The 13,691-nt window shown below is 41.6% G+C and overlaps 1 protein-coding gene across 2 annotated transcripts in view; it reads left to right on the top strand.

Annotated features, from left to right (window-relative positions):
• The window catches only part of LOC122562132 (monocarboxylate transporter 4-like), a 47,503-nt gene that overhangs the window by 15,732 nt on the left and 18,080 nt on the right, over positions 1-13,691 (top strand). Inside the window, exons 2-3 of one of the 2 annotated variants that reach the window (XM_043714707.2) lie at positions 330-403; positions 9,224-9,461. In XM_043714707.2, coding sequence (XP_043570642.1) covers positions 9,239-9,461 — 223 coding nt within the window. In that variant the 5' untranslated portion in view covers positions 330-403; positions 9,224-9,238. The remainder of the gene's footprint in view (positions 1-329; positions 404-9,223; positions 9,462-13,691) is intronic. The other variant, XM_043714706.2, reaches the window with a different exon arrangement.

Here is a 13,691-nt window from a genome sequence, read left to right as displayed (position 1 = left end):
TCCACTCAACGCTGACCTGCTGGTCCCAATGCCCCGATCACTCTCCAAGCTCTAATTCTTCCCTGATTCCTGCTCTCCCCAACCAAAACAATACTTGGACTGGATCAGCCTGGACAGATCTGACTCTTAAAACCCCCTTCACCCTCACCCATTTGCCTGCAATACTATTTCCCCTGAACCACCAACACCCACCACCCCATCCCATCCATCCTTCCACAATTAGTTTCTGACCGAAGCTGTCAGAGTGACATAAGGATTTTTTAAGTGAAAGAAAATGGCATAAAAGGGAACATGGTTTCAGCACTAATTTTCACTCTTACCCCCCTAAGTTGCTGAACATATCCACACTGCTTCTTCTGGGAAGTCTCGGCCATGACATTTTGCCTGATAAACTGCACCAAAGGTGAGTAGGCAACATTTTATTTTGATCCAAATTGAAAATTAGAAGTCTTACCCAAATTTAAAGTTTCGAGCCAATATCAATGTACTATGCAGTTGTTACATCCTAACTTTGCAACTGAAACCCTTGAGTTGGTAAACGTATGCCCCAAGTGTACCTGTGTACTCATGTACATGTGTTGACTATGGATCTCAGTTTTAATGTTTCAAATGTAGCCACATCAATGGATTTTGTTGACTGACTGAGGACAGCGATCAGATTATCTGCACATGCTGAAACCACTGTAGCAGAGGAAGGCTCTTACAAGCCTTAATTAGTATTGTGCCATAAGATTGTGGTTACTGTCAATCTACTCCAACACATTGCAGCTTTCAGTTAATAACTTTGTGAACTTTCAATGGCCTAATGACAATGTCACTAATTTTAATTAATTCCTACTCCTGGGACTTAAATATAACTTTCTCTCTGATAGGGTGGCATGGTGGCTCACTGGTTAGTACTACTGCCTCACAGCGCCAAGGACTTGTGTTTGATTCTATCCTGGGATGACTGGCTGTGTGGAGTTCGCATGTTCTTATTGTGTCTGACTGGGATTCCTCCCACAGTCCAAAGATGTGCAGGTTAGGTGGATTGGACAGGCTAAATTGCCGATATTGTTCAAGGATGTGCAGGCTAGATGGATTAGCCCTGGAAGATACAGGGATTGGGCAGGAGTGGTGGGATAGTCTTTGGATGGTCAGTGTGATCTTGATGGGCCAAATGGCCAGCTTCAACATTCTAGGGATTCTAAGAATTCACTGTCCAATAAATTCTTATTGTGATATCCAGAATAAACATAGCAATTTAAAGTATACGGTATCAAAGGGATATGGTATTGGAGGAATAATGAGGTTGGCACTTACGCTGGCAGACTTGGAGGAGGTCATTGACCTTTTTGTTGCACTGCTGTCTATTCCCCCGGATGACTGAGATTGCAATGATCTGGTTGCTAACTTTGGACCAGGATAGCATGGTCTGGTGTCATTCCTTCACAGCTGATCATGGGGGAAGAGGACATTTCATGTCTGCACAACCCCATTCATCTTCCAATTTCCCCTTGTCTGCTAATATCCAGGACAAATTTCAGGAGCCATGCAAAACATCAGTGGACTGACTAGGTGCACAGTGAGCTTTTAAAAATGGTGCAATACAAGGGGAGCTGGTCTTTAGCAGATATTCAGTGAGTGACATGTTTCAGGAACCATACATGGTAAGGCGGGAGTAGAATAATCTGAGATGGATGCAAGAGGGCCAGGGTTTTGTAGTTAATTAGAAGTGTTTGGTAGTGTACAGTGAGAAATGTCACTGGGCTTCACGGTAAGAATCCCTTCAAAAACCTGAAGCAGCTCTCAATTTGCCAAAAGAAACATAAGATTCAGCTCTAGGCTCTGTGGATTACACATTAATGAAGGCATCTTGGCTGCCTCTTGAATAATGCTCACTGATGCTCATGATGACCTTTCTCTGTGGTTAAATGCAATCTGAATATCAGCCGAGTGCAAGCACCTGCTGTTCATTTTAACCGGTGGGACCAGTTAAACCCTTGATGGTGAAGAGACTCCCTGCTGAGAGAGAGAGAATGCAGAACAGTGTTTTTAAAGGTGCTTTTTACAAGATGCTGTTCTTCAGGCTATTCAGCAGATCTCTAGACAACCATTTGAACGGGTGAGATAATTGCTTTGCTTGGAACCTAAAGTCTGTTTCCAGGTGCAGGCTTCATTTTGTTTTAGGCGAGTATTTATTGTGAGACCTGTTGATCATATTCTTTGTTCTAGATTCACAGCGACAGAACATGGATTTTTATTTGGGTGCATTTCGAATGTCCTCGATTTTGTGTACCCTGCTGCTGCTGAGGTCTTACATTGCTACAGGCACCATGCAAAATCGGCTTGAGTAGTGAGGGGTGCTCCACATGAATTTCTAATCGCTATCAGTATAACAATCATGGAGACCATGCCTGTGATTTCCAGGTTGGCAAGCCCACATGCGGAGAGCATACAATGGGGAAATAATCTTTTGTAATGTAACCAGTTGTTAAAACAAAATCATGTTTTTATATTTTTTTGCTTCAGTTAAAGGCAGAAAAGTAAGGCTTCCTGCTGGAACTATGTAAATAAGTTCGGTGCATTTAATTTAGCGACATCCTGTACAATTGTCTTTTCATTCCTAAATACCATGGCATTAAGATCAAAGACTCTTCAGTTATTAAATATAGCTCAAGGAAGTTAACACTTGTATTGAATTTGGTCGTGACATAGCCTCATATTGTTCACCTTCTGCAACATGCGTGTGTGCACACACACATGCTTTGTGGTTGTTGAAGGATTGGATTATACTAAGATTTAATTTGATTAAGGTCCATGAACAAATTTACCTATAAATATATAGTGACCATATACTTCTGCCATTAAAAAACTCTTCCTGGAAAGGAAAGATGGTTTTGGTGTCTGACAGCTTGGCAACGAGAGCCACGCATCACTCACAGGTCACACTATACCTTCTTAGATTCTTCAAAAATTTCACACTAGAAATACCCAATGAAGTAGGAAATGTCTTTCTTTTTAAAGAACCATGTAATGGTTTGGGGATTGGGTTGGTGGCTGGTGCTTACACTGGAAGTTAACTAGGCAGTAAAACACATGACATATGCAAGACCAGAGTTAAAAGCTGGATCGACTGAAGTTATGAATGCAAGGAGTGACAGAGCTGACTTTACCACAATATTGTTCAGCTTCTTTGAGCTCAAATTAATAAATCAGAATGTGACCCTGCAATAGTTATATCTTTGTGTTGAGATTTTTATTTTCTACCAGTGTTCAGTATTTTTTCTCCTAGTTGCTCCTTACATTCTTCAAGGTGATCTTGGCCCTACTCTCCTCCTTAGAAAATTGGTTAGAATATTTGTGTTCATTGTTATAAGGAAGACCTTGGTATGATCGTATATTGGACACATGCAATGTTTAAAATTTTATAAAGAGGTTAAAATTCATTGGAAACTCGTGGCTGGTGCACAGAGTTCTGCTTTCTGTCAATAGAGAATAGGCAAGACTAGGTTGCTTTCAGAAATATCCTGAGTGTGTAAATTTTACGTAGTAAATGCAGTAATGGTTCCAATTATGCATTAAAAATATTATGATTCTGTAATTCTATAATAGCTTCCAATCAGTTGTAAGCCATGCCAGTCAGTCACCTTTTAAATATATATAATTAGTATTGTGTAGGCAAACATTATTAATATTGTCTGGTCCAGCTGGGAACACTGTCCAGGAAGAGGTGTTGTAGTTCCCTCCTATTTGGTTACGTTTTAGGACCTGGGTGCATTCCTGAAAATGGTCTGTTCATTTAAACCACAAAAACCTAAAGGATACATTGTAGTATAACTCAGCTATTCTAGCCTGTTTGTAACAAAACTCTTGCTAATGCTGCTTATATAATTTCACTATGCCCATTCTGCCCATGTTAAGTATGTCAGAGTGATGCCAAACGTAAGCTGGAGGAACAACACCTTTATTTCGCTTGGGGACCTTACAGCCCAATGGCCTCAATATGGACTTCACCAGCTTCTAAATCCCAGCCTTATCGCATGTCTAGCCCTCCCCCTCTCCTCGCCTCCCTGGCCTGACCTCACCTGTCCATCTTCTGACTTACCTATATGTTCCACCCTTCCCACTGACCAATCACAATAACCCTCTACCCTGCATCCACCTAGCGCCATCCTACCTATCCTTTCCCCAGCCCTACTCCCCTCCCGTTATTTACTTCAGGGTTCCCCTCCCCCTTCCCATCCTGCTGAAGGGTTTCGGCCCAAAATGTTGACTTTCCTGCTGCTTGGAGGCTGTCTGACGTGTTGTGCTTTTCCAGCTTCCCATCTAATGACTCTGGCTTCCAGCATCTCCAGTCCTTACTATCATAGAGTCATTGAGTCATAAGAGGTGTAAAACATGGAAACAGACCATTTGGTCCAACCCGTCCATGCCAACCAGATATCCCAACCCAATCTAGTCCCACCTGCCAGCACCCGGCCCATATCCCTCCAAACACTTCCTATTCATATACCCATCCAAATGCCTTTTAAATGTTGCAATTGTACCAGCCTCCACCATTTCCTCTGGCAGCTCATTCCATACACGTACCACCCTCTGCGTGAAAAAGTTGCCCCTTAGGTTTCTTTTATATCTTTCCCCTCTCGCCCTAAACCTATGGCCTCTAGTTCTGGACCCCTCGACCCCAGGGAAAAATACTTTGTTTATTTATCCTATCCATGCTCGTTATGATTTTGTAAACCTCTATAAAGTCACCCCTCAACTTCTGACAGCCCCAGCCTGTTCAGCCTCTCCATATAGCTCAAATCCTCCAACCCTGGTACTGTCTTGAATGCCAAGTATGCATTTGGCCCCGAAAGCTTGTAGTTTCAAATAAACCTGTTGGACTATAACCTGGCGTTGTGTGACTTCTGACTTTAATTCTTTCATGTAGAAATTGTATTTATTATGTTAAAAAATGTTAGCAGTTTTGCAGTTGCTATGATCATCTGTGTAATCTTTATCGATTAATGATTTATTTACATTCATGAACATACTGATAATTTCCCAGTTGCTAAGCATTCAAGGCCAGTATAAAATTCCTACCAGTTGGCAAACCTATCTCCATGCTGAGTGGAGCACAGTGTTTCTGGCCGGCCTGTTGTGCATATGCAAAAACTGCACCCTCCCCTTCTTTAGGACCATTTCATTCAGCATAGCCCACCATTCATCAAGTATTCAGACGACTGCATCTGATATCAGCACTTCACGTGTGAAGATGTACCCAGATGCAGCTACATAGTCTGTTGCAGCTTTTTCTTGAAGTGTAGACAACTAGTACATAGCTGTGTGAATTCTATTAAAATTTGTGTGGAGTTCAAAGTTTGGGAGAAGATTTGTAGCTCGGGTGCTCGTTGTTGTGCTTCTGTTCGCCGAGCTGGGAATTTGTGTTGCAGACATTTCGTCCCCTGTCTAGGTGACATCCTCAGTGCTTGGGAGCCTCCTGTGAAGCGCTTCTGTGATGTTTCCTCCGGCATTTATAGTGATTTGTACCTGCCGCTTCTGGTTGTCAGTTCCAGCTGTCCGCTGCAGTGGCCGGTATATTGGGTCCAGATCGATGTGCTTGTTGATTGAATCTGTGGATGAGTGCCATGCCTCTAGGAACTCCCTGGCCTTTCTCTGTTTGGCTTGTCCTATAATAGTAATATCGGACTGTGTGGAGTGGCTGTCAGAAATTTCCCTTGACAGAAAAGAGGCTCCAGTTTATAACAAGTTATCAGCAACTAAGAATAGGAGCCAGTTGCATCCCAATATAGGTCTGACCTCTTGCTATTGTTGATAAGAATGCTTCTCTAGCAACTTCAAAGCATGGTACAGTATATTTGAGTTAAATCCCTCCTCAGAACATATTATAGTACCAGGGTAATTAGTAAATTGCATAAATAGGTGCAGCATTTTTCCATCAGACAATGGTTTATTTTACACTGGCTGCATATGCTACTTCGGCCACATTCCTTCCTACCTCACAAATTATATACCCAGGAATTTCTACATTCAGGGCAGCCAAGGGCAACCATCACAATGCCCCCTCATGGTAGGGATGAAGTACAGTCAGACTCGATGACATGCTGTCTTGAAAGGGCAATGATTAATTTCTGTTTAGTTTGAGATTGGTATGTGGTGGAAGCAATTCCATTCCTTAAAAGAGAACAGAAGACAGTCAGGGCTTAACCTAATTGCATGCCTGATTATCAGTGTCTTACTTTCATAATTTTACAAGGGGTTGAGTTGCATCTGTGAGAAACTTACCATGACATTATTATGCATTCCATTAGGTGAAGGGGTAAATGTAGGGGAATGGGTCTGGGTGGGTTGCGCTTCGGCGGGACGGTGTGGACTTGTTGGGCCGAAGGGCCTGTTTCCACACTGTAAGTAATCTAATCTAATTTGCCAATTTCCTTCTTCTCAGGCTTTATGCAGTTAGCAAATGCATTGAGAGAGAGAATGGGAAAATAAAGGTTTCTTAACATTAACTACTAGGTCCATGTTGTTTTCTGTCATCAAAACTCTTCAAAAATTTTCTTATCTGAGACAGTTTTTTGAAATCTTAGTCAAATCCTAAAACATAGACTAAAGTTAGAGCGTTTTAAATAATAACTCTATTCTAATCTTGTTCTTTGAATTGTGGTCACAGTCAGTCTTGACGATAGCTGTTGTGACCCATGCTACAGTTAAAAACATGAAAATGATCAAGTATGAACTGAAAAGTGTCACTTTTTCATATTCATCATACTTATGCATTTTCTCCTTTTTTATATGTAAGTGATATGTGGCTCATTCTACTAAAACCCAACCTTTTGCTATTTGGAATTTTGTTGATTTTTGAACTGATCAGTGAAACAATCTTTTATCCATTTCCTGTTTGTAGGGAAAGTTTTTTTTCATTCTGTGCCAAAATCAGCAAAGTGCCCAAACCTGTGTAAAACCTGAAGTTAATTTCTGCACAAAATGTCCTATGGAGCAAGACTTTCAAAGGCCTACAGCTGACCCAGATTTGATTGTATTGATTGAAGGAGTAATACGAGAGATTTACTTGTTTTATACTCTTAACAAGTGGCCTGGAACCGTAAGATTTATACATCCTCTGTTTGGGATGCATAAAACCATAAGATGTAGGAGTAGGAGTAGAAGTGGGCCATTTCTCAGCTGACACTTTTTTTTGCTGGAAAACAAGTCAGATTTCTGAAAGGGTTGAGAGAATTGAAAAGTGATACAGATATTTTTCACTAGCTGGTGAATTGGCAATAAGGAGACAAACACGTTATTAATACGAAAGCATAAGCATTAGAAGACATTGTTTCACACAGTGCTGGAATTGGAGTATTAAATACAGCAGACAAGTGCTAATCAAAATCGATCACAGCTTAGAGAGAAGAACCAAGAGGAGGGGTTATTTGGACCAAGATATGCACACTTAGCTCGATGGGTATATATTAAGTTATATAATCTGTTCTTGCTCTTAAATTTACAATTATAACAGAAACTGCCTCTGTAAAAGTTGCAATTACTCTCTTGGGGTATCTAGAATGTAGTTACAGTAATATTTATATGGAACATTTCCACTTAGTTGGAACACAGTAATTCATAATGGAAAAATTGATAGGAAGTGAGCGCAGATTTATGATTTATTACAGATATAGCATAGAGAGTGAGTGTCAGAGGGACAGTGAAGGATGGGATTTCCATTGTAACTGGTGAGGAATTGGCAGATCCTCAGAAATTGCATCGTAAAAGTTGCTAAATAAATTAGATTAGATTACTTACAGTGTGGAAACGGGCCCTTCAGCCCAACAAGTCCACACTGACCCGCCGAAGAGCAACCCACCCAGACCCCTACACCTAACACAACAGGCAATTTAGCATGGCCAATTTACCTAACCTGCACATTTTTGGATTGTGGGAGGAAACCGGAGCACCGGGAGGAAACCCACGTAGACATGGGGAGAATGTGCAAACTCCACACAGACAGTTGCCTGAGGCAGGAATTGAACCCAGGTCTCTGGTGCTATGAGGCAGCAGTGCTAACCACTGTGCCACTGTGCCGCCCATGTCTGTTCATGGTGACTTCCCTGAGGTGGGGGCCCTCTAAACCTCTGCAAACGTTTGTTCGTGAGGCTTGCGGCTCATGAAATGCATGACTCATTCAATTCAAAACATGTTGCATTGAATGTCATATCAGTGTTCTAGCCAGAATTATTTTATTCAGTCATAGAATGCAAGTGTCCCTGCTTGGGCCGATGTTTTAGTGCTCATCCTTGGTTGCTCTTGAGACAGTGGCTTCCATGAACCAGTACAATGAATTTTAGATTGGATTAGAATCCCTACAGTATGGAAACATGCCATTCAGTCCATCAAATCCATACCAACCTTCTGAAGAGCATCCCACCCAGACCCCTACCTTATCCCTGTGACCCTGTACCTAAAATGGCCAATCCATTAATCTTTGGACAGTGGGAGGAAACCAGGCACCCAGAGGAGACCCAGGCAACTATGGGGAGAATGTGCAGACTCCACACAGTCACTGGAGGCTGGAATTGAACTGGAGTCCCAGGTGTTTTGAGGCAACAGTGAGCCACTGTGCTGCTTGCCATTTAGTGTAGATAGTCCCACAATGCCACTGGGGAGTGAGTTCCAGGATTTTGACACAGCGACACTGAAGGAATGGTTAAGATATTGCCAAGTAAGGATGGTGAGTGGCTTGGAGGGAATTTGCAGGTACTCATGTTTACATGTAGCTGCTGCCTTAGTCCTTGTAGAACAATACACTCTTGGAATTAGACAATACTATCTGAAGAGCCTTGGTAAATTCCCGTGGTGCATCTTGCAGATGGTATGCACTGCTGCTACTGAGTGTCAGTGGTAGAGGAAGTGAATGTGGAGCCAGTCAATTGGGCTGCTTTGAGCTGGATGGTGTGCAGCTTCTTGAATGTTGTTGGAGCTGCACCCGTCGAGGCAAGTGGAGAGTATTTCATCACACTCCTATCTTGTTCAGCACCATTTGCAACTCCTCAGATATTGAAAATACATAGATTGTAAAAATAATTCTTGACTAAGTATACAATTCAAACACAATAATTTCATGAGTGTGATTATATTTTGATATTGTGGAACTTTCATAATGCATATGATTTTATGATGTTAATCCAAACTATACTAGTAGGAAACTGATTTTGTCAACTCCTTCTTTACATTAAATTTACAGGCTGTGACCTGAACCATGGGAGTCGTAGTACAAGATGAGAAGCCAGCAGGAATGAAGGCCCCTGATGGAGGCTGGGGTTGGGCCATTCTCATTGGATGTTTTGTCATCACTGGATTCTCATATGCTTTTCCAAAAGCCGTTAGTGTTTTCTTCAAGGAGTTGATTAAAGAGTTCCACGTTGGGTACAGTGATACGGCTTGGATCTCTTCCATTCTTCTTGCTATGTTATATGGAACAGGTAAGGCATTCAGTGTTTAGGAAACATTGTGTAGGTAGTGAACAAAAGTGCTTTTCAAAATACAGCATTCCATTTCTTGTTCTGAAGTTTGATTTCACAAGGTTTACTGACTTTTATATAAGATATTTATAATCATTGTCCAGCTAGATTATTTGTAACAGACAGACAGAATCTTTTAATTTTCTCCTCTCTACTCGAAAACACCTTATTGTGATTTGGTTCAACAGCAGCAGTCACCCTCTGACCTTGCTGGAATGGCCACTATTCATATTGACTTTACACCAAGTGTTGATGGGAGAGGGATGCTCCCCAGACGAAGAAATTTCTCCTAACCTCGGGCCTAGATGGTCTACCCTGCATCCTTGGAGTATGAACCTTGGTTCTGGACTTCCTGGTCATCAGGAACATGCTTCCTGTGTTCATTCTGTCTCGTTCTGTTTCAACTTTATATGTTTCTGTGGTCTCACCCCCACCCCCACCCCCTCACACCAACCAGCCCCATCCCATTCTTGTAAATGTCAGTCCTAACTGTAGTAGTCTTTCTTCATTCATTGGACTTGTCATCTCAGTAAGTGATTTGGTGAACCTTTATTGTAATTCTTTCAAAGAAAGAACATCCTTCCTCACATAAGGACACTAAAACTGCAATTACGTTCTAGTCACTAGTAACGCCCATGGAGTACTCAGTAGTGGTCATATGATTGAATTTCAAGAGAAGATGGTATGATTCACTTTTGTTGGATAATAATTGCACTATTATGTCAGAAATCCGTTACCTCCACGGAGTTCACAGCTTGAACCTGGGCATTTCCTCTCTCTGTGTTGCAGAAGGTGCTTTTCCTCCAACAACTGGGTGGCACAAACATTTATTTTTAAATTACTTCCCTGCCTCTTTATCAGATGGAAAATAACCATAAATTCACATGCAGTTAGCTTTGGAGATAATAAATTTATAAGCAGTGATTAGCTGCAACTTGTTTCAGAGAGTCCATTAACTGACTTCAAAAATTACAGGCTGTGATTCTCTGCAATCCCTTGGGGGTGTGCAAGTCACTAAGTGAAGACAGGTTCTACTTTTAAAATCCAATCTCTTCGCATTGAATAAAATGCAGCAGGGAATGCAGTATTTGAAAATAAGGGACAGATTTTGAGGGGAAGTGGCAGGCTCCCATTAGGGATACTGATTTTCTTCCTAAAAATGGTTTTTAGTTTGGAAAAATGTGATGGGCTGCCTTACAAACAAATGCTCATTGACATCCAATTCTTCATTACTTGTTCCACCTTGGAACAGGAAAATTTATCCCAAAATACCAAACACAATGAAAGAAGTTGTTTTTCACCAACCTATTGTCCCACTTGTGCTTGCAAATTAGAGCAGCGAACAGAAGAAAATAATAAACAAGAATCTTCTTCCAAGTGGTTCTCTTGAATTCCAAGTGGGTACCAGTGTTACTGCCTGAAATAGGCATGTGATTGTTCAATAGGCATGTTCGATATTGGGGGGGGGTACAGAATAATCAGCAGCTTTCACTCGCTCAAACAACAAAAAATGACGACAATGCCAGTGTTAAAATATTATGATGTCAATGAAGAAGTCACCCTGAAGCCAATAAGGGAGAGGATTTAAAGCAACTGTCAAACCACAAGGACTACCAGATGCTGCTGCATTCAAAGTATTCACGCAACCTCAAATAATGCCAGCCCCCAGATCAAGAAAGTCTGCCTGTCTGTTTAGGAATTTAACAATTCTTGATACGGGGGGAGAAAGTGATTTGTGGAGTTTGATCTTGAATTATTTCGAAGCATCATTCTCAAACTGCATCTACGTGCTACAAAAAGTTTGCAAAGGATATTACACTGTTGATAGTTTGACATCAGGAAGTGAAATATAAGCAAGGGAAGCAGATGTATGTTTTCAGCACATTGTTGAGAGCCCCACTCCCTGTGAAGGAAGTTGATGCTAGTACAAGACTTTGAAATGTTCCTGTTTCAACAAGAGGCAACACTTGTCGTGCAAGCAGAGAAGCAATGACACCCCAGAGACAAGCAGGTACCAGAAGAACAGACAACAACTTGCATATATATCATAAAGACTTAAATCTTTAAAGCAATGGCCTAAATCTTCCAGTTATTGTCTGAACTGTTTCCAACATTTTAGATATAAAACTATCTCCTCCAATTTGTCTTCCAATCTTTTAGTAGAAGTATTCGGCAAAACCTCCTTTAGTGTAAGATGCCTCAGAGGAAACAAGACAGAGAATCGATGCAGAAGCCACATGCTCCTTTTTTTTATTTGTACACTAGCTTTTATATTCTGGTCATGGTTTAAATGTCCCAGAGCATTTTTGTGTTAGTGTGCGTGCATGAGTGAATGTATGGGTGGGTAAGTGAGTATGGCAGGTGTAGTCATTGGGTAAGTGTTTGGAGTGGATGAGGTATGTAGTTATGATGGCAGCTGTGTGAGATGGATACCATGCTCAGCCCGGGAGGAATTGTGTCATGGGATCTGGAGACTTGGTGGGTAGTAAGGTCTAGTCAAGTTGGGACGGGGAGGAGAAGGGCAGTCACAAAGGGGTGTTGCGTTGGCATCAGGTTTGGGGGGCAATTTGGGGGACATGGGAAGTGTATAGGTAGGTCTGATCAGGATGGTTGTGAGTGTGGGGGGGGGGGGGGGGGGGGGGTGCGTGGATTGGGAGTCAGGTGGTTCATCAGTTGTATAACTACTCAGGAATTAGACCATGACTTTTCTGTTTAACATTTTCTTGAATTGCTCTCCTGATAGGTGTATTGGGACTGTTCAAAGTCCCTAAGTGTAACTCAGATTTGGAAACTTTTGTTGGAGAGTTCCAGGGGGCAGGGGAATTGTCCAACAGAAATTCAAGCTACTTGGGCAGTTCCCACACAGTCAGTGTGTTTGGTCATGTATGCTGGCTTATAGATCTAGTCTCAGGCTATCCAAAGGCCAGAGATCTGGGCCTATGAGCAATATGTGTTTAAGAACTGGATTAAGCTAGAAAAAATAATTTCTAGTTTATGCCTGATGATTTTTTAAAAAGGATTATATTAACGAAGTATGTGATGTGACTCGCAAAGAATGCTTTTCAAATTCTTTTGTTTTCTTTTCTTTATAGAAAAGGGATGTTCAATTATACAAATGCCTTTGCATACAGGTAGTTCTGCTATAATGCCGTAGATGTGTTCCCATGCAATGCCATATTATAGAAAATTGGGCAATAGAAATAATGGGGCCTTTGTGAAAAACAGGGTTGGGGGTGAACCACCAAAAATACCAGTAACAATTGAAATAAAAGTAGAAGTTAGCCTAACACAATTGATAGCACAGTCTGAAGTAAATTTTGACCACCTGTATGGTACAGTATAGTGCAATTCATTAGATCTATACCTGCCGGTTGCACTATGTTCTAGCCAGTCTTCTGATCCATCCAATAGTAACTGCACAAGTCAGATCCCAAAATGAAACCTGCCTTGATAGATCAAGGGCTGAATCTTAATTTCTTGCAAGGTTTGTGAAGGTTTGTAGCTCAGGTTGAGGTTTAGGGTGTAGGTTTGCTCGCTGAGCTGTAGATTTGATATCCAGACGTTTCATTACCTGGTTAGGTAACATCATCAGTGGCGGCCTCCAAGTGAAGCGAAGCTGTTGTCTCCTGCTTTCTGTTTATATGTTTGTCCTGGATAGGGATCCTGGGGTTTGTGGTGATGTCATTTCCTGTTCATTTTCTGAGGGGTTGATAGATGGTATCTAGATCTATGTGTTTGTTTATGGTGTTGTGGTTGGAGTGCCAGGCCTCTAGGAATTCTCTGGCATGTCTTTGCTTAGCCTGTCCCAGGATAGATGTGTTGTCTCAGTCGAAATGGTGGTTTTTTTCATTCGTGTGTAGAGCTACGAGGGAGAGAGGGTCGTGTCTTTTTGTGGCTAGCTGGTGTTCGTGTATCCTGGTGGCTAACCTTCTTCCTGTTTGTCCTACGTAGTGTTTGTGGCAGTTCTTGCATGGAATTTTGTAGATAACTTTGGTTTTGTCCATGGGTTGTAGTGGGTCTTTTAAGTTTGTTAGTTTTTGTTGGAGAGTGTTGGTGGGTTTGTGTGCTACTAGGTTTCCAAGGGGTCTTAGTAGTCTGGCTGTCATTTCTGAAACTTCTTTGATATATGGTACGGTGGTTAGGGTTTCTAGCTGTGTTTGGTCTGCTTGTCGTGGTTTGTTCTTCAGGAAT

Source organism: Chiloscyllium plagiosum, unplaced genomic scaffold (assembly GCF_037043375.1).
Source record: "Chiloscyllium plagiosum isolate Xiang-an unplaced genomic scaffold, Cpla_swu_hap1 HiC_scaffold_25, whole genome shotgun sequence".
In the NCBI taxonomy this organism is placed as follows: Eukaryota; Metazoa; Chordata; class Chondrichthyes; order Orectolobiformes; family Hemiscylliidae; genus Chiloscyllium; species Chiloscyllium plagiosum.
Note: the sequence above shows the minus strand (reverse complement) of the source record. Positions and strands in the feature narration are given on the sequence as shown.